This window comes from Petaurus breviceps, unplaced genomic scaffold (genome assembly GCF_028583685.1).
Source record: "Petaurus breviceps papuanus isolate PSGF00001 unplaced genomic scaffold, PetGlider_PUasm1.0 91133, whole genome shotgun sequence".
Classification (NCBI taxonomy): Eukaryota; Metazoa; Chordata; class Mammalia; order Diprotodontia; family Petauridae; genus Petaurus; species Petaurus breviceps.
In genome coordinates, this window is record NW_027187419.1 from 54,249,869 (window position 1) to 54,270,389 (window position 20,521).

Here is a 20,521-nt window from a genome sequence, read left to right on the forward strand (position 1 = left end):
CCTTACTGGGAAGATAAGCAATTCAGTATAGGTTGTACATGTGTAGCTAATGCAAAACATTACAATAGTAGATATATTGTAAAAGACTAACTATATTTCACTCCCTCCTATCCCACCTCCCACTTATTCTATTCTCTACTTTGATCCTGTCCCTTTTCAAAAGTGGTGCTTCCAATTTCCCTCCCCTCCAGCCTGTCCCCGCTTCCATCATCCTCCCTCTTATCCCCTTCCCCTCTACTCTCCTGTAGGGTGAGATACCCTATTTAGTGTGTATGTCATTCCCTCCCTGAGCCAAATTCAATGAGTATAAGGTTTTGCCTTCCTGTTCTTCCCCTCCATTGTAACTATTTTCCCTTGGCCTCTTCTATATGAGATAGTTTACCCTATTCTGTCTCTCCCAATCTCCTCTCATTATATTCCTCTCTCACCTCTTAATTTCACATTTTAAGTATCATCCCTTCCTATTAAATTGGTCCTGTGCCCTCTATCTAGATATACCTGTAAACATATATACACACATTCACATTTGTATTCATATGCCCACATACTCTCCTTTATAGACATATATATATATTTCTATTCCCTTCAACTATTTTCATACTGAGAAAAGTTTCATCAGTTATAATTATTGTTTTTCCATGTAGGAATGTAAATAGCTCAACTTTGACAAGTTCCTTATGATTTCTTTTCCCTATTTAACTTCTCATGCTTCTTGTATCTGAATGTCAAATTTTCTATTCAACTCTGGTTTTTTCATCAAGAATGCTTGAAAGTCCCCTATTCCACTGAATGACCATATTTTCCCCTGAAACATGATACTCAGTTTTGCTGGGTAGTTGACTCTTGCTTTTGATCCCAGCTCCTTTGACCTCCAGAATATCATATTCCAAGCCCTTCGATCCCTCAGTGTAGAAGCTGCCAGATTCTGTGTTATCCTTATTGTGTTTCCACAATATTCAAATTGCTTCTTCCTGGCTGCTTGTAATATTCTGTCCTTGATCTGGGAATTACAGAACCTGGCTATAACGTTCCTAGGAGTTTTCTTTTTGGGATCTTTTTCAGAAGGTGATCGGTGGATTCTTTCAACCTGTATTTTTGCCCTCTGGTTCTAAAACATCAGGGCAGTTACCCTTGAGAATTTCTTGGAGGATGATTTCTAGGTTCTTTCTTTGATCATGGCTTTCAGGTAATCTGATAATTTTTAAATTATCTCTCCTGGATCTATTTTCCAGGTCAGTGGTTTTTCCAATGAGATATTTCACATTGCCTTCATCTGTTTTTTAAATTTTTTTCCCCTACTGTCAACATTTTTTTTTTGCATCCTTCTCCTCATTCCCCACTTCTTTAGTGGAAATAACTTTTGAAAGTAGAGATCTTTAAGTCTCATTTAGAAATATTCTACCTTTCTCCAATTTTCTCAAATTAGAGAATATATCATTCAAAGACAAGGGATTAGAAAATGCCCAACTAAAAACATTGCTGAGTGTTATTTCTAATGGCTGTTTCCAAATTTTAAGGAAAAAGTAATTTTTAACCGTTTACAAAAAATCTTGAAATGAGTTTCGTTTTCTTAATGTGTTTCACAGAAAATTAACTAACATTAATTATACATATTTGCCTTTGCCTCAGTGTGCATTATTCTAATCCCATCATCTAGTAATTCATTCTTTAGCTGGTTCATAGTTCTGCATAGAGCAAATGTTTGGAAATTATACTGACTTTTTCTTATTCCACTGTGACTTCTCTTCGTGACATAATGCATAACCGACATTTGCCTAGGCAGCTAGTGGTTTTATTTAAATCAACTCACCTATTGTTGTTCTATTTTTTCCAACTAGCCAGAGGTGGAAACAGAAAAGTGACAGGATGCTAATGAAGAACATAGTAGCCACAAAGAAAAGAAAAAGGACATGGAATTGTGCACGTGTATTTCTTAGGTTGGTCTGAGAAGAGAGAAAGAGAAAAAAAATAATTAGCTCAGAACATGGCTGATCTTTTCATACATTTTTCCCTTTATACCTTTGGTATAATCTGGTAAAATCTTCTCTGAAACTTAAATATTTCAACAAATATTCCACATACAAATAATAATATAGAATATATGAATAAGACATTCTGAATGCAGGAAAAGCAGAAAAGGAGATGAGTTGGTCCAAATCCACTCACTAGCCTATGGAAGAGAGTTCACAATCTCATACCACTACGTATTAGTTATTTAAAACTACTTTCATGGGTTTTTAGCTTTTATCAATTTAACTTTTTAACAGTGATAAAAAAACAACAACAAAAAATACCTTTTTGTTCAAATGGAAGAACTCAATAATTTATTTGGTACACTACAGTATTACATCTGACAAGGTAAATTCAGAGACAATGCTGAACACAATCAATTTATTAGTTAGGCTAGCAGCAACCAAAAAATTGGATCAATGGCCTCTCTCAATGACCAAAGACCCCAAGATAGGGCTTAGCCTTAACACAGCTCTGGGGAGCACAGAGTTGGGTGGGTGGAGAAGACAATGCAATTGGTTCCAGCATAGAGAGCCTCATGAGGGTGAGGACAGCATGACTGGTTACATTGAGAACGGACAAGCACCTATGTGGAGCTAGTAACCACCCCTCTCTGTCACAGAGGACTACTTCACTGATTTATAGGACCTTTTGGCATACTGCAGACATTAGACCTGAGTTAGCAGACTTCCTAGCACCTAAAAAGGTTTGTTAGGGAGATAAGGTTTTCCATTATTAATGGTACAAGGACAGTTCAGGGACAATGTATCACTTAAGAGCTAGTTTTAGGACTTAAAGATTATACCAGGTATCTTATTATTTTCCTAGAAGATGAATGTATGAGGGATAACAAGTTTTCTTTTAACTCAGAGGGAAAACTGAAATGTGACTAAGAAACATTCATTGTTTGAGTCCACCTGCAAGGTTAGAGGTAGTGGACCAGATTCCCTGGTGTCCACTTGCATCAAGATAAGAGATTTACTTGAGGCAAAAACAAAACAGTGATAAGCAAGAGAACTGAATTTCTAAATGTAGCTCATTGGCAGAAACAAAGAAATGTTATTGAGCAATCATACAAAATGGGGCAGTAAGAGAGAATGGGATCAGTTATAGAATAGAATCAATTATAAAATGATACAGAATCAATTTAATTCCTTTAATAGAAATTCACACTTGAATTTCTATAAATAAGTTGTTTTTTCAAATAATGTCAAAAATTGCATACATGCTGCTAACTAGTGCCTGCCCTAAGCAAAACCATGAAGTTTATTTTTGGGTTCCTTTCTTTCTTCTGGCAATCCCTCTTCTTATACTAGGCATCCACTGACCTCATACTGTTCACTAGCTAACAAGCATCCTCATCTTTTTGTTTTCATTGGGCAACTCTAGGCCTTTCAATCCCCACAGTCCTCAATACTTTGAAGTGACTGGACAATCTAATAAAATAATCCTAGGCCACCATTGAATGAAAATGGATGAATATGTTTAAATTTTAAGGAAAGTTAAAGTATTAATGAAATGGGAGAATCAGAGAGAAAACTAGTGAGGGAATTATTTTTGAACCCATGGGTCTTTTGGTAGTATCCCTCAAATTTTACAGATTAGGAAACTACCTATTCCTTCTATACATAAGGCTTTCTTTGTTTAAGACAAACAGTAATACACAGCACAATAAATGTTATAAAAGAAATCATGAAAATTAACAAGATCAATTTACAAATTACATCAACTATGCATTTTACCTTTGGACAATTCTCAGTAGATTTCCTGCGGCAAAGCTTGTACAAATAAAGATAATACATTAATTTACCAATATCAATAAAAAAAAATACCTGAAAACATTAAGACTGGTTTGTATTCAAGGATTACTAGGTTACCTTCATCTTCCAGATAAAATAAAAACAGACAGGAGTGCATGCAAGCATAGTACCATCTTCAAATATAGGAATATGTCTAGAGCTCTTTAAAGGTTACTGCTTGATTTTTAAAAATGGAGACATTTTAGAAACAGTCTAGAAATAATCTTAAATTTGTGGGTACAATGGATTAAATCTGGGTAGTTTCCTAAATCAAAGCTATCATTTTATTCTTTTTTTTTAAAGCAAGTGGGGTTAAGTAACTTGCCCAAGGTTACAAGGCCAGTTATTTTTTGTGGGTGTTAAGTATCTGAGGCCAGAACTTATCCCGGGTCCTCTGGACTCTGGGGCCAGCGCTCTTACTCACTGTGCTACCTAGCAGCCCCTATCATTTTATTCTAATGATCAATTGTTTTCAAAAAGCTTGAGACAAGAAGAAAGGGTAAGCATTCTCTAGCACTTCCTTGACCATTCTAATTCTGAAAAAATAAGTCTCCCAATTTTAATAATACATTATTGGATGCCATTTACAGAGATGCTTTTTCAGATATCATTGGAAACTGAAATGTCTCATGTAAATGAATTTCTTAGATAAGAGAAATACTCTTTTAAATGTCAAAACCTGCAACATTTTTGGATATTTTTGATGACACTGTAACAGTGTATAAAACACTGCACTGGGAGTCAGGACAAAAAGACCTGGGTTCAAATCCCAACTGTGATACTTAAAAACTTGTGATCACAGGCAAAACAGCTTTATTGTTCTGACCCTCCACTAACTCCCTAAGCCTGTGTGTCTTAAATGGATATTAACTACACTGGGAGGGAGAGTTCCCAAGTCAATGAAATCACAGATCATTTACATACTGATATACTTTTGATGGCAATCTTTGTAAGATGTATACATAATCTTCTATTTTCTTAAACTGAGGCTATTAAACAGTTTGGCTTTTTAGCTTGGTAGGAACAAGGGCTTTTGCCAGGATATCCTACAAAGACTCCTGGCTACCTCCACACGAGAGGCATCAGAGTGGGACTTCATGGAGGCAATGGAGGGCACAATGCTGAGCTATATGGCAATTGAGAGTTCCAGGTTATGGAACATGGAATGCTAATCACTTATAACCAACTACTCCTCTATTTTCACTGGTTTGTATCCTCATGGGGACTAGGAAAAGCAAAGGCAGGGACGAAGAGAGCACTAGAATTAAAATTCAAAGAACAGGATTGTACAACCTGTATTGGCTAAAATACTCCACCAAGAAGGAAGAAAGAATCTGCATGTGCCCTCAAAAGGCCTCTAGTCTCTTTTGGCTTGGGCGAAAATTTGAGTTGGAATAGGAGTGATCAGGTTTTGGCTGTCTGGATTTGGGGGATTAGCCCAGCAACAAAAAATCTCATTCCAGTTTAGCCTACTTACTCTAGGTCTGATGTGTCCTGGCTCTGGAACTTAAAAATTGGGTAAATAATTTTTCTGCCTTATCCCTCAGTTCTTCAGCTGTGTTTGATTCCTCATGACCCCATTTGGGGTTGTCTTGGCAAAGATATTAGAGTGGTTTGCCACTTCCTTCTCCAGTTCATTTGATAGATGGTGAAATTGAGGCAAACAGGGTTAAATGACCTGTCCAGGATCACAGTTAGTAAGTGTCTGAGACCAGATTTGAACTCAGGACTTTCTGATTCCAGACCTGGCACTCTATCCACTGCTCCATCTAGCTCCCCCAAAATAGGATGTTGGACTAGATTTCTAAATCTTGTCTAACTATATGATTCTATTTTTCTACCTCAATCCTTCTCAGTTTCCTTGTCTCTTATCTTGGTTTCTATCCTCCTACCTTACCGAGTCTTGTTCTTATTGTTCCAGTAGTAGCTATATGAAGAACAAAGAATTTCGTTAATCCCCTCCTTCCCTCTCTTCTCTATCTTTATGTATTTTCACAATTCTTTGCCCATTCCTCATCTTTCCTTTCATCCTCTAATAGAACCTTCTCAGTGGCTGGTCAGAAAGTCATATTATGAATAACAGTACATACAAGATTCATCCTCATGAGGCATTTCAGGGGGACCTCCGCAATGTTTCTGTTGTGTTCTAAAATACATATATGTGTGTATTTAATAAACATTAACCAGGTCCTATGATGTAAAAAGCAGTGAATATAAGATGGAGAACTCAGAAAGCAAAAAAAAAATCATTCTAAAAGATAACAGCTAGCATAAATTTTTCCAGTGTTGTACACCATGGAGATGTATTAATCCTGGGTGTCTTGAAAGCACCTCAATGTTACAAGTAACTCTTTTTTTTTTCTATAGACACCGATAGGGATTTGTCTTCTCTCAGTACATTCTGGCAAGGGATTTTTAACTGAAAGACAACAAATACACTCAATTTTGCCTGACAACAATTGGAGGTAGGTGCTACTATTAACCCCATTTTATAGATGAGAAAACTGAGGCAAATAGAGACTAAGTGACTTGCTGAGGGTCACACAGCTAGTAAGTATCTAAGACTGGATTTCAACTCCAGGCTTAGCTCTCTATCTACTGTCATACCTCACTGCTTCTCTAATTTCTCAAATTCTTCATCTGATTAAAACTGTAGTACTTTAACCACTAAATACTACTAGCTTAGGATCATGGCAATGAGAATTGTAAGGGCAACTCAGAAGTCACCTGGTCCAACCTCTCCATTTTCTGAATATATAACATGAAGGCTAATATGGTTAGAAAATATATTTGTAATTTACAAAAGTACTGGAGGCTTAGTTATTATGTCTCTCCTCCCAGATGACATCGTCTGTTCCCAGCCCTCAGATGTGAGAATATCACACCTTAAAGACTGGAGCTTGTGCATTCTCTAATTGATAAATAATCAAAAGATATGATCAGTTTTCAGATGAAGTAATTAAAGCTCTCTATAGGTATATGAAAAATGCTCTAAATCACTACTGATTGGAGAAATGCAAATTAAAAATTCTGCGGCACTACCTCACATCTATTAGATTGACTAATTGGACAGGAAAAATAAATGACCAATGTTGGAGGGGATGTGGGAAAAAAAAGACACTGTTGGTGGAGTTGTAAACTAATTCAACCATGCTGTAGAGAAATTTGGAACTATGCCAAAAAGGTTATAAAATTGCTCATACCCTTTGACATAGCAATACCCTAGGTCCATATCCCCAAAGGGATAAAAAATACAAAAAGGAAAAGGGCTTATATGTCCAAAAATATTTATAGTAGCTCCTTCTAGGGACAAAGAATTAGAAACTGAAGGGCTGTCCATTAATTGAGGAATGGCAGAACAAGTTATGGTATATAATTATGATGGAATACTATTGTACTACAAGAAATGATGAGCAGGATGTTCTCAGAAAAACCTGGAAAGACTTGCATGGGTTGATACAAAGTGAAATGTACCGTGTACCAAGTAACAGCAATATTGTAAGATGATCAGCTGTGAATGACTTAGCTATTCTCAGCAATACAATGGTCCGAGACAACTCTGCAGGACTCAGGATGAAAAATGCTATCCCTCTCCAGAGAAAGAACTGATGGCATCTGAATACAGATTAGAGCATACTCTTTTTTAAACTTTCTCTTTCTTGAGTTTTCTTTTTGTCTGTGTTTTCTTTCACAACATGACTATTATAGGTATGTTTTGCAGATCACATACACATATACATACACATTATATTCACATATATAACCTATATCAATTGCTTGCCTTCTCAATGTGGGGGGTGGGGTGGGGAGGGAAAAAGGGAGAGAATTTGGAATTTAAAGTTTTAAAAATGAATGTTAAAAATTTTTACATGTACCTGGGGAAAAATAAAACATTAGATAAATAATAAAAAAAAAAAAAGACCAAGGCTTGTGGAACATAAGTAAGTACCAGCATTGGCTCAGATGTAACACAAATATCAAATTGGGACCAAGGAAAAACTGGAAACAGAAACACATCTGCTTTTTGCACTCCATTTTCCCAATTTCTAATTATTATGTGGGAGAATAATATATACTGGTGAGTATATAGTAAAAAAAAAATTCTGCTAATTCAGTTTGCGGCTCTGGGACTTTGATCTCATTTAGGCAGGGACTCTTTTTTTCCCCTAGGTTTTATATTCTTAGTGCCTACCACAATGGTTAGGCACTTAATAAAAAGCTGTATAACCGAATTAAACAGCTATTTCTGTTACTGCATTTGTCACTAGCTCTAATTGTGCAATAAGCTTAGAAAGTTAAGCTGCAGTTAAACTGTCAAAGGCCTCAGATACAGTAAGTTATCCTAGAGGCTTCAGGTAGTTACTAGACATTCTAGTAGCTAGTATGACATGACCAGATCTGTGCTTTAGGAATTTCACTGTGGCAGTCATTCATTTCACCCATGTTTTACTTCAGTTTCTTCATCTGTAAAATGGGGATAAGAGTATCTACTTCCCAGGATTGTTTTAAGGAACAGATGAGATAATATCTATAAAGTACTTAGCCCAGTGTCTGGCACATAGTAGATGTTATAAAAATGCTGGTTAGCATCAGCTATCACATAACAATGAAGAAAATCAGGACAGGGAGTGAAAGAAGTGCATTAATTAGCAGAAGTGTAGAATAAGACATCTTAGAGGAAGAAAAAAATATATATATCTTTTTAAGTTACAGGTTGTCTTTGTAAGTTATATTACATAATGAATATTTGTATAAATGGCTAATAGTCAATAAGTATTTATTAGGTACCTATTGTATGCCAAATACTGTGCTGAGGGCAGGAACTTATTAGCTATTCTGAGATCCACATTTAAACACTAATAATATTTTTTAGTCATTCTAAAGTACATTAATATTTCTAGTCATCTGTCAGCATATAAAAAACTTCAAGATTTAAGTAAGAAAATATTTGTAATTAAGCATGTCAACAAAGATGGAGTAACAGACTTTTAAAGTCCTATTTAGCTCTAAAATTGTGATTCTAAAGAAAGGTTCATTTTCTAAAAAACTTAAACTTTATATTCGAATAGATTTTTTTAATTTCATACAAAAATTTATACAAAAAAATTTTAAATAACTACTTATTTGCTTAGCTTCTGAACAGATCTAAGAAAAACAAAGAGCAGACAAAGATTAGTTCCTATAGTTTATTTCTGACAAAGTAATTATGTTTACTGAGACAGTTAATGTTGTCAGTTTTGATGCAGAAGCTTATGGTGCAAATAGCAGTTTTGCAGTCATTTGTGAATACACGAAAAGTATATTAATTTGGACTGAGGCACTACTTTGAATAAATGTAAAATATAAATGCTTATAATTATCTTGTTAAATATCTGCACACAAATAACATAACAATGCTTGACTATACTTTAAAATAGTTTAGAACACTTAAAAGAATATCTGCCATAAATTAGTGTATAAAACTATGATAATACAAAGGTCAGTCAGTCAATAAGTATTTATTAAACACCTACTAGGTGTTTAATAATAGGCACTGTAAACACAACAGAGACACAAAATGAGGCAAAAGACAATTCTTGCCTGTGAGGAGCTCACAATCTAGTGGTGGATACATTAGACAAATAAATATGTACAGAAAAGGAAATTAAGAAAAGGAAACCATTAGAATTCAGAGGGGTGTAAGGGTTATGGGATTTAAAGATCTTCCATGCCCCGTTGGACTTGCTGACGTAGCAGGAAGGGGCGGAGCAAGAGGAAGCGGAAGCCAAGCTAGCGTTCCTTCGGTGGCTGGCGGTGGTGGTGACGGCGGCAGCAGCAGAGGCAGTGGCAGCGCGAAGCCCTTTTTGAGTTAGAACTGCTAAGGACTTTCTGCTAAGGACTCCTGCTGAGGACTGCCAGGGGCCGGAGCTGCTGGGAGTGCGCTTCCAGGACGCTGGGTGGTTGCTGTGCGTGGGGAGAGGAGGACCTTTGCCTGAGGTAGCCTGTTCTGTTTTAAAGGCTTGAAAATGTGGGTGCTTTCTACTTTATCTACCTGTGCCAATGTCATAACTACTCTGATGGCTTTCACTTTCTGGTTTTGGGACTCAGTCTTTTGGTATCTTAATAAATTTTCTAGTTTATTTCCTCATATGGCAAACATGACGTATTTTCTAATGGATAATTATATCAGCATATTTGTAATCTCTATAGGCATTGTGAATATGGCATTGCTGATACAAGGGGTTAGAAAAAGCTTACTGAAGGAGATGGGACTTTAACTGGGAATTGAAGAAAGTGAGGAGGCACAGGAGGATCATACCAGGCATGGAGGGACAGCCAGAGAAAATGCTTAGACCTAAGAGATGGAGTATCTTGTTTGTGGAACAGCAAGAAGACCAGTGTCACTGGACTGCAGAGCACGTAGTGGGGATGGAGTAAGGTGTAAGAAGAAGGTTAGGAATGGGGAGGGGAGTTGGTTGGTTATGAAGGGCTTTGAAAGCTGAACAGATTTCATATTTGATCCAAAAGGTAAAAAGGAGTCATAGGGGTTTATTGAGTACAGGGCAATGTGGGTGACATGGTCAGACCTGAGCTTTAGGAAAATCACTTCGATGATTAAATGGAGAATGGACTGGAATAAGGAGAGACTTAAGCAGGCAGACCCATCAGCAGGCTACTGCAGTAATTCAGGCATGATAAGGGCCTAATCAGGGTAGCATCAGAGAAGGGGGTGTATTTGAAGGATGCTGAGAAGGGGAGACAAACAAAAGATAAATGATTTTCCCTGGGTCACACAGCTAACAAGGGTCTGAGGCTAGATTTGAACTCCTTACTGTTTGCCTACTCCAGGCCTGAAGCTCTATCTACTACATCACCAGCTGATAAGATCACCAAGTGAAGTAGGATCAAGTAAAAAGTGAAGAGGGCCTAAGATAGAGACTTAGGGGACGCTTATGGTTAGATGCAGGAGTGGGGAACCTGGGGCCTTGAGGCCACGTGTGGCCTTCTAGGTCCTTGGGTGTAGTCTTTTGTTTAAGTCCAAGTTTTACAGAATAAATCCTTTTATTAAGGGGAGGTTTTTGAGGATGGGTGAGACTTGGCTATATTCACAGGCAGTGGGAAAAGAACAAGTGGTGAGAGATTGAAGATAAGTGATGACAGAGGCTATAAACTATTGGGATGGAATGGGATTACTTGAACAAGCAGAGGAGTGAGGCCACTTCATTATGTGAGATGATGGTGAGACTGGCAAATGGTATTTGAATGATGAGATGAGGAAGTGGGTAAAAGAAGATGCTCATGGCGATGTTTTTCTGTAAAATATGAGGAAAAGTTGAGAGAGTGGGGGGAAGGGAAGCCAAGGGAGGTTAGAGGAGGGATGAAAAGGTTTGGAAGAGCCATAGTTGAGAGTGGGATGGTAAGCTGATAAAGAAGGCATAATCAGATTATCTAGCAGTAGTGAGGGACCCATTGAGATTGTGTAATAACTTTGCAAGGAGCTCATTGAGTGATTTTCTCCACCTTTGTTCAGTAGCAAGTAAATAGGAGCCAAAGCCAATGGTGAGAATGAGCCAAGGCTGAGACTTGGCTGGCTGAAACTGGATCAAAAATTCGAGAGGGACAGTGAAAAGCTGAACTGGCTTACCAAGGGGAAAAGAGGAATGAGGGGCTAGTGTAGGGGAGGTGATCCAAGGAAAAATATTGGAGATCACAGTGTGGATGAAAAGTAGGGTTTGGTAAGGGAAGGCAGAGGAAGAAGTGAAAAGTCAACAGACTGTGGTCAGATAAGGGAATCTGGGAATTCTTAAACATGGAGGTAGTGCTTTTGTGGCAAGATCAAAGACATTACCATCTTTATACGTGCCTGTGGTAGGGTGAAGAAGTAGGTCACGAGAAATGAGATGGGTGAGGAACTGAGTGGTTAGAATGTTTGAGGGAGAGTTAATATATACGACGAAGTCCTCTAATATGAGTACAGGAATGGAAGAGGAGAGAAACATTGTGAATCAGTTACTGAACTTGTTGAGAAAGGAAGGGCAATAACCTGGAAGTCTGTAGAAAACAACTACCAGGGCTCTGATTGGGTGGTAGATATGGACTGCATGAACCTCAAAGGAGGAGATGTTACTGAATGATGGAGGTAGGGGAAGGACTTACAGAAAGTGGCAACAGAAAGCAAGGAGTATTCAAACTCCCCTCGTTCCATCCGGTTCATTGCAAATTTTGAATAGCAGAAACAAGTTAATAATCTCTTAAGTTAGTACTGAATCAAAATATTATAACAATATTATAGATTAATGAAAACTCTATAATGTTTAAGATTTTAACAAACTTACCGTCCAGAATTTTATAAAATATTCTAAAACCGTTGTGGTCACCAGAATACAATACAAAAGGGAATAAAACAAAAACAGCAGGAAGTATTTGTAGTTAGCAAATCCCACACAGTTATTCACCCTGGAAAAGTAAAGAAGATAAATGGTTGTAATATAAAGAGCCAAAGACATCAATACATAATTAAAAGGAAAGGAAAAGGAAAGAAGATTATACAGTAAAATTACATTAAACCAAAGGTAGGAGAAAAAATAAGAAAATTAGATTACTGAGCTAGTAAATAAACCTATCAACATAGAATAATAGTATCATCTCAATTCTTAAACAATCTAGTTATTAGAACCATTTCAGAATATATCATTGATCATGTAGAGAAATTATATGAATAACACATTTTTAATGGGAAAAAAAGAGAATTATTTCAAAATTTAGGACTTCCTCCTTCCCCACCAAAAAAGGTTTTTGTATTTTTCATACATACCAAGGACAATGATGATCCATCTTAAGAACACATCTAAGGGGAAAAAAAAGTACAGTAAAATTCTATATTCAAATTTCCATTCATAAATTCCAACACACTTAAAACTTTTTCTTTAGAGCTCTATCTAAGAAGAGCATTATAATCAGCAGTTTTTACTACAACAGGATATATAATACTTTCTCAAGTGAATAATATTCAGCAAATACTATATGGTAGGCTCTGGGCATACAAAATGATCTATACCTCTGGGGAACTCAAAATGGTATACAGGAAGAAGCTCTGGCTCTAGTAATCAGATGATGAGGGTTAAAAATCATACTTCTGGTGATTACTATGTATATGATCTTGGGCTAATCACTTAACCAAACTGGACCGACGTTTCCTCATTTATAAAATAAAGAGGTTGGACTATTAATTATTATTGCCTTTGAAGTTCCTTTTCATTCTAGATCTATGATCCTACAATATCACGTTTTGGTTGTCAAGGCAATTATAACCTGGTAGGGGGTAATAAGCCAAGGATAAACGTAAACATGATAAGAATCAAACCAATAAATCGATCAAGAGGTATTTACTATGGGTTGATGAAAAGAAAGCAGCCTTCAAAGGAGCTTACATTCTAATAGGAGAAACAACATGTAAATGACTAAGGACATATAAGATATCCAGTATAAATGAATCTAAGATGGGAATTCACTAGCAACTTGCCAAAAGAGGAGGACAGGGGAAAGCAGAATGGGATGGCTAGACCAAGAAAAGCTTCCTGCAGGAAACGGAATTTAAGCTGAGTCTGGAAGAAAGAGAAACTAAAGCTGAGGTGAGAAGGAGAACATAGCATTGGAAGGGGGAAAAATCACGGCAAAGGCACAGAGATAGGAAATGTAGTGTCATGTTCAAGAAATAGCAGGCTTATCAAGTATATGGGATTAAGGAGACCAGAAATGTAGGAAAGTATCTTATGAAAAGCTTAAAACACCAAATGGAGGTGTTTATATTTGATCCTGGAGGTAATAGGAAGCTACTGGAGCTCAATGACCAGGGGGTGGGAGTGGTAAGGTCAGAACTATGCTTTAGAAAAATTACCCTGGCAGGTCAGCAGAAGACGGAATAGGTTAGTGAAGAAAGACCTGAGACAGGGAAATCAGTAGAAGACTAGAGATTTTATATTGTTTCAGAACCGAAGATTTAAAAAACACACGAGTGAAAACACTACAGGGCATAAAATTTATTTTTAAGCCTCTTCCTATGGAATTATGAAGATTAAAAACTGTACAAATTGTAAGTTTTTAATAATTTATTTGAGACACAACTGATCCTTTTTTTTTCATTTTTCAAATGCTTTATTAACTTCTGATTCACATCATTCATTTCCTCCAGATTTTGAGTTACAAATTTTCTCCCCACTTTTCCCCTACCTACCACCTCAAAATAGCAGTCCCACAGGATATCCCCTCCTCCAATCTGCTCTCTCCCATATCTTCTCCCATACCCCCTTCAACTTTTCCAGTAGGGCATGGTGGATCTCTATGCCCCAGTGCCTGTACATCTTATTTCCCAATTACACGTAAAATAGTATAATATATTTATATATTTATATATATATATATAATTTTAAACATTTGATTTTAAAACTTTGAATTCCAGATTCATTCCCTTCCTCCCTTGTCACCCACCCTTACTGGGAAGATAAGCAGTTCAGTATAGGTTATACATGTGTAGCTAATGCAAAACATTAACATAGTAGATTTATTGTAATTCTATTGTAATTTAAAATTGTAATTTATTGTAATTGTATTCTATTCTCTACTTTGATCCTGTTCCTTTTCAAAAGTGGGTGCTTCCAACTTCCCTTCCCCCAGCCTGCCCTCTCTTCCATCATCCCCCCTCTCATCCCCTTCCCCCCAGTGTCCTGTAGGGTAAGATACCCTATTTAGTGTGTATTTCATTCCCTCCCCGAGCCAAATTCAATGAGAACAAGGCTGACCCATTCCCTTTTGCCTTCCTATTCTTCCCCTCCATTATAACCATTTTCCCTTGCCTCTTCTAAATTAGGTAGTTTACCCCATTCTGTCTCTCTATCTCCTCTCATTATATTCCTCTCTCACCTCTTAATTTCAGCTTTTAAATATCATCCCTTCCTATTAGATTGGACCTGTGCCCTCTATCTATGTATATCTGTAAACATATATATATATACACACATTCACGTATGTATTCCTACGCCCTATCCATATATATGGATATAACCATATATATTTCTATTCCCTTCAACTATTTTCATACTGAGAAAATTTTCATCAATTACAATTACAGTTTACCCCATTCTGTCTCTCTCCATCTCCTCTCATTATATTCCTCTCTCACCTCTTAATTTCAGCTTTTAAATATCATCCCCTCCTATTAGATTGGACCTGTGCCCTCTATCTATGTATACCTGTAAACATATATATACATACACATTCACGTATGTATTCATACGCCCATATACCCTCTGATATAACCATATATATTTCTATTCCCTTCAACTATTTTCATACTGAGAAAAGTTTCATCAATTACAATTATCGTTTTTCCATGTAGGAATGTTAATAGTTCAACTTTCATAAGTGGCGTCTGATTTCTTTTCCCTGTTTGCCTTCTCATGCTTCTCTTGCTTCTTGTATCTGAATGTCAAATTTTCTATTCAACTCTGGTTTTTTCATCAAGAATGCTTGAAAGTCCTCTATTCCATTGAATGACATATTTTCCCCTGAAACATGATAGTCAGTTTTGCTGGGTAAGTGATTCTTGGTTTTAATCCCAGCTCCTTTGCCCTCCGGAATATCATATTCCAAGCCCTTCAATCCCTCAGTGTAGAAGCTGCCAGATTCTGTGTTATCCTGATTGTGTTTCCACAATATTAAAATTATTTCTTCCTGGCTGCTTGTAATTAATATTCTGTTCTTGATCTGGGAATTCTGGAACCTGGCTATAATATTACTAGGAGTTGGGGCGGCCAGGTGGCTCAGCGAGTAAGAGCACTGGCTCCAGTGTTGGGACGACCTGGAGATCGAATCCCAGGCTCAGACACTCAGCACCACACCCAGAAATAACTGGCCATGTAACCTTGAGCAAGTTACTTAACCCCGATTGCTTAAAAAAAAATATATTACTAGGAGTTTTCTTTTTGGGATCTTTTTCAGGAGGTGATCGGTGGATTCTTTCAACCTCTATTTTGCCCTCTGGTTCTAAAACATCGGGTCAATTTTCCTTGAGAATTTCTTGGAGGATGACTTCTAGGTTCTTTCTTTGATCATGGCTTTCAGGTACTCCAATAATTTTAAAATTATCTCTCCTGGATCTATTTTCCAGTTCAGTGGTTTTTCCCATGAGATATTTCACATTGCCTTCTATTCTTTCATTTGTTTGGATCTGTTTAACAGCATCTTGATTTCTCTTAATGGCACTAGCTTCCCTTTGGTCCATTCTAAATCTGAGAGAATGATTCTCCTCATCAAGCTTTTTGAGATTCTTCTTCCATCTGGCAAATTCGACTTTTTAAGGCATTCCTCTCCTCACTACCTTTTTGAGCCTCTTTTGCCAATTGAGTTAGTCTGTTTTTTAAGGTGTTATTTTCCTCAGTCAGGCTGTTGACTCTCATTTCATAATTTTCTTGCATTGTTCTCATTTCTCTTCCCAATTTTTCCTCCACTTCTCTTATCTGCTTCTTAAAGTCCTCTATGGCCTGTAACCAGCTTGTATTTTCCTTTGAAGTTTTTGGTGCAGGAGTTCTGACTTCACTGTCTTCCTCCTGTTCCATGCTTTGCTCCTTTTTGCCCCCATAATAGGAGTCTAACGTTGGAATCTTCTGTCTGCTTTGTTTCCTTTGCCTGGTCATGTTGCCCCTCAGTCACTTGACCCCTGGGCTTTTTGCCACAGTAGGACTCTGCCACCAGACAGAGGAGCTTCCATCCCAAATGCTGGGGTTTTCTCAGCTGCTGAAGGTATTAGTTGGGTGCTCTCTCTGAAGCCTCCACACGGTCTGGCAAAGTGGTCACACACCCCAGGACTTCCACCCTAGACTGCAATACAGATCCAAGCAGGTTAAAGTAAGAGTGATTATCCCTCAGACTGGTCACTTGGTCCCCCTACAGTCTGCAGGCCAGAAGCTGAAGCTGCAACATGGCACTGGCACTGTCTCAGTGGCTTCTCGCCCTGGGGGCAGAAGCCGAAGCACTCCCACTTACTGGGTCCCAAAGTCCATACTGCACTGACCTATCACTTTGTTTAGCATCTATGTGTTGATAAATCTGGAAACGGCCACAGCTGCTGCTGATCTGGAGTCCCTCTGTCCAGCAGCTAAAACCTCCGGCTCACGGGGGTGGGGGGGAGCCTGGGCTTGGCTGTGAACATGCAGTGCTGCTGATTCCTGCTGGCCTGCCGGGCTGTCCTCAGTGGGAGGTTAGCTTCTCTGTGTCATTTTGTGGGTTCTGTAGTTCCACAGTTTGTTCAAAGTCCCCTTTTACATGAACTGGGGAAGGTGGAAGCTAGAACCATGTGGAGGTCCTCTTTCTATTCTGCCATCTTGACTCTGCCCTGAGACAAAACTGATCTTAAAATTTGTAAGTTTATTTCTGTAGGTATAAGCTTCACTGACAAGGTAAAACTTGTAAATTAATTTACTGTTTGGGAAACTAAACTGCCTGGCTTAGTGAAGCTAGTTTATTTCTTTTCGTCGTATTCTGCTGTATCTAAATGTGGGACTGAATTAAAAAAAAAAAAGACTAATCTAGTGATATTTAATTCCTCTGAACAAATCAACTTGTTTTAAGTCTCCTTTATTTTGTATAAAGTTCAACATTTTAAACAATAGCCACGGTCAGGAGCAAAGTATTCTCTAAGAAAGCTGAGAGACAAGGGTCCAACAAACATTGATCTTCAGGCCAAGTTCTGAACTGCAGGGCAGGTTAACAGTAGTTAAGTCAAACAAGGAAAACCACAGTAAAAACTACTATAACTACAGGGCAGAACTGCTTACAAACTAATGAAACTATAGGGTAGAACTGCTCCTCTGGAATTAAAAAAAGAACTGGATGAGTTCATTTAAAACAAATACAGAGTATTCCAAAGGTATTTAAATAGCCCACCTTTTTATATGAAATACTATAGGGTCTGAAGAATTTAAGTTATGGTTCACCCAAGGGATATGGAGGGGTAAATGGTGGCATGAGTTACCATTGCCAACAAAAACTGTCATAAGTAATAAGAAAATAAGTTGAGGGATCAAATGATTAAATGAACTGGCACATTATTTGTTATACCTTAACCTCAATGTTAAATATGATGTGCCAACCCGTCTACCATGAACTTTTCTTACTCTCAGAAGATCAAGAAGCCTTCTCAAAAGCCAGATTATTATAGCATGCTCATTACTGCATTTTTGGGCACCAGCCTGGAAAGTTAAGCTAAAGTTATTAAGCACAGATCAAGGTGATAACATCTGAAATCTCTTAGGTGATGGGAATGATGTAGTTCATAGATGATCCTTTGTCTACTCTTCAGAACAAACAACTGTAATATTTACTTCTTGAGAAGTGACTGTAAACTTTTAGAATGAGGGTATAAACGCTAAAAATCAGTACATTTGTAACATTATCATTTCCCCTTTGAGAAAAATTTCAATGCCATGTTCACAGAGAATGAAAACTATTGATCAGTTACTTACTTGTTACATACAGAGCAGTGGTGACATCGGTCAGGCTTAATCAGCTGACATTTTTCACAATATCGGATTACTAAATTCAAGAATAAAAAAGAAGATTGTTAAAATAAGACAAAATATTGCTTAATTAACATCAACAAATAAACCCGTTTAGCTTTTCAAACTCCTTTATGGAACAAATTGCTTTTAACTGAGAACATTAAAATAGCACAAAAGAATAAAAGGATATTAACAGTTAGAAAGGGCTTTAGGATCATTCAAATTCATCTGTTCATTCATGAAGCTAGAGTGAAGTGAGCAGAACCTGGAGAACACTGTACACATTTAAACAGAGACATTTGTGCAACGATCAACTATGACAGACTTAGCTCTTCTTAGTAATACAACAATCCAAGACAATTCCAAAAGACTCATGTTGGAAAATGCTATCCATATCCACAGAAAGAACTCTGGAGTCTGAATGCAGAGTGAAGCATATTATTTTCACTTTTTGGTTATTTTGCCTGTCACATGCTGCGACCTTAGAAGCTTATTTCTTCCCCTCCCTCCACCTCCATTAGAATGTTAGCAGTGAATCATCCTATAGCTCCTATAGCCATCAAAAGATGGCTCAAATAAACTTTCTAGATTTCTTTTGACTTCTGTTTGCATTTAGAAGTTCTTAATGTAGTTCTGATACTTACACCACAGATACTTGTAAGTTCTCTATTCCATTAAAGATCCATTTTCTTCCCTAAAGGTTTATATTTAGCTTTTCAGGATAAGTTATTTTTGGCTGTAAGCTTATGCCTTTTAGAATATTGTATTCCAAGATCTCTTCTCACTTAAATTAGAAGCTGCTAGGTTTTGTGAAACTCTAAGTGTGGCTCCTTGATACCTGAATTCTCTTTTGGCTGCCTGCACTTTTTTCCTTTGATTCTGGAAGCTCTGGACAATTGGTTATGACATTTTAGGGACGTTTCCTTTTTGGACTCTCTTCTGGAGGTGATTAGTGTATTCTTTTCTATGTTGGCTTTGCCATCTGGTCCTTGTCATCTGAAAGTTTTCATTTGTGGTTTCTTGAAATGTTCAGACTGTTCCTTTAGAAGACAGTTTCCAGGGAGTCAAGTGAATCTCAAATTATCTTTCCTTGATCTGTTTTTCAAGTAAGTCGTTTTTGATAACATTATATTATCTTCAATTTTTTTCAATTCTTTTATTTTGTTCTGATATTTCTTGATGTCTCATGGAGTAGCTGATTTATTTCATTTATTCTAGTTTTCAGGGAGTTGGTACCTAGGTAATGTTTACTACTTTCTGTTCTAAGCTAATTATTCACCTTCCAATTCTCTCTTTCAGAGCCTTTATCCCATTAAAAATTTCTTTTTCTTAATTTTTTCTAGGAATTCATGTAATCCTTGTGGGAAATCCATTTTTTCCTTTGAACCTCTGCTTGTAGTTATCAGGGAGTTATTCTCTTCTCCTATGTTGGATTTCTAAGTATCTATGAATCTACAATAATTCTTCATAGTGGCTGTTGTATTTTACAATTTTTTTCCAACTCTGCAGCATTAGTTCCTGAACTGGAGCTTTGTGCCAGGGCTAGGCTCCATCCCTTTCTGAGCTTTTAGGTGAGATAATGGGCCCTGTTTGGTCTCATGCTGGTTCACCTTGGTTCTGCTCAGCCCCCCTGGGATCTTTGAGGTTCAAATTTCTGGATCTTCAGGGTCCTCAATCGTACCTCAGGACAGAGTGGCTCCCAGGGATGTCCCACTCTAAGTGCTACCATGCTTGACTGGTTGCTACCACTCCCAGCCACTTCCAAGGTCTCCATTGTGGTTTTATTACCCTGGGGCCTTCCTGGAGGAACCTTCTGTTATTTTTTTACTGCTGTGTACAAAGGTCTGCAGTCTATACATATCTCTAGCCAGTCTCTGATCTTGCTGAGAGGTTATAGCTTTGTTTGCCTGCACTGGCTCTGATTTGGATGGTGGCCTCCTTCTCCTATTGCTTCCTTTTGACTTTTTGTGTAATTCTGGAGTGGATGAAGTCATTTGCTGTAGTTTTTCAGGTTTTGCTGCCTACTCCATTTGTGTAGCCATCTCAGCAAGAAGTCTTTCCTGGGGTGGCTAGGTGGCGCAGAGAGTAAAGCCGGCCCTGGAGTCAGGAGGACCTGAGTTCAGTTCCGGCCTCAGACACTTAACACCCACCCACCCACCCACACACACACACACACAC

The 20,521-nt window shown here is 37.6% G+C and overlaps 1 protein-coding gene across 1 annotated transcript in view; it reads right to left on the reverse strand.

Annotated features, from left to right (window-relative positions):
* ZDHHC20 (zinc finger DHHC-type palmitoyltransferase 20) overlaps positions 1 to 20,521 on the reverse strand; it is a 116,146-nt gene that overhangs the window by 18,100 nt on the left and 77,525 nt on the right. The window contains exons 5-8 of the mRNA XM_069080447.1: positions 18,308 to 18,377; positions 12,604 to 12,636; positions 12,125 to 12,245; positions 1,811 to 1,943 (exon numbers count right to left, since the gene is read on the reverse strand). Of these exons, the coding sequence (XP_068936548.1) occupies positions 1,811 to 1,943; positions 12,125 to 12,245; positions 12,604 to 12,636; positions 18,308 to 18,377 (357 nt within the window). The remainder of the gene's footprint in view (positions 1 to 1,810; positions 1,944 to 12,124; positions 12,246 to 12,603; positions 12,637 to 18,307; positions 18,378 to 20,521) is intronic.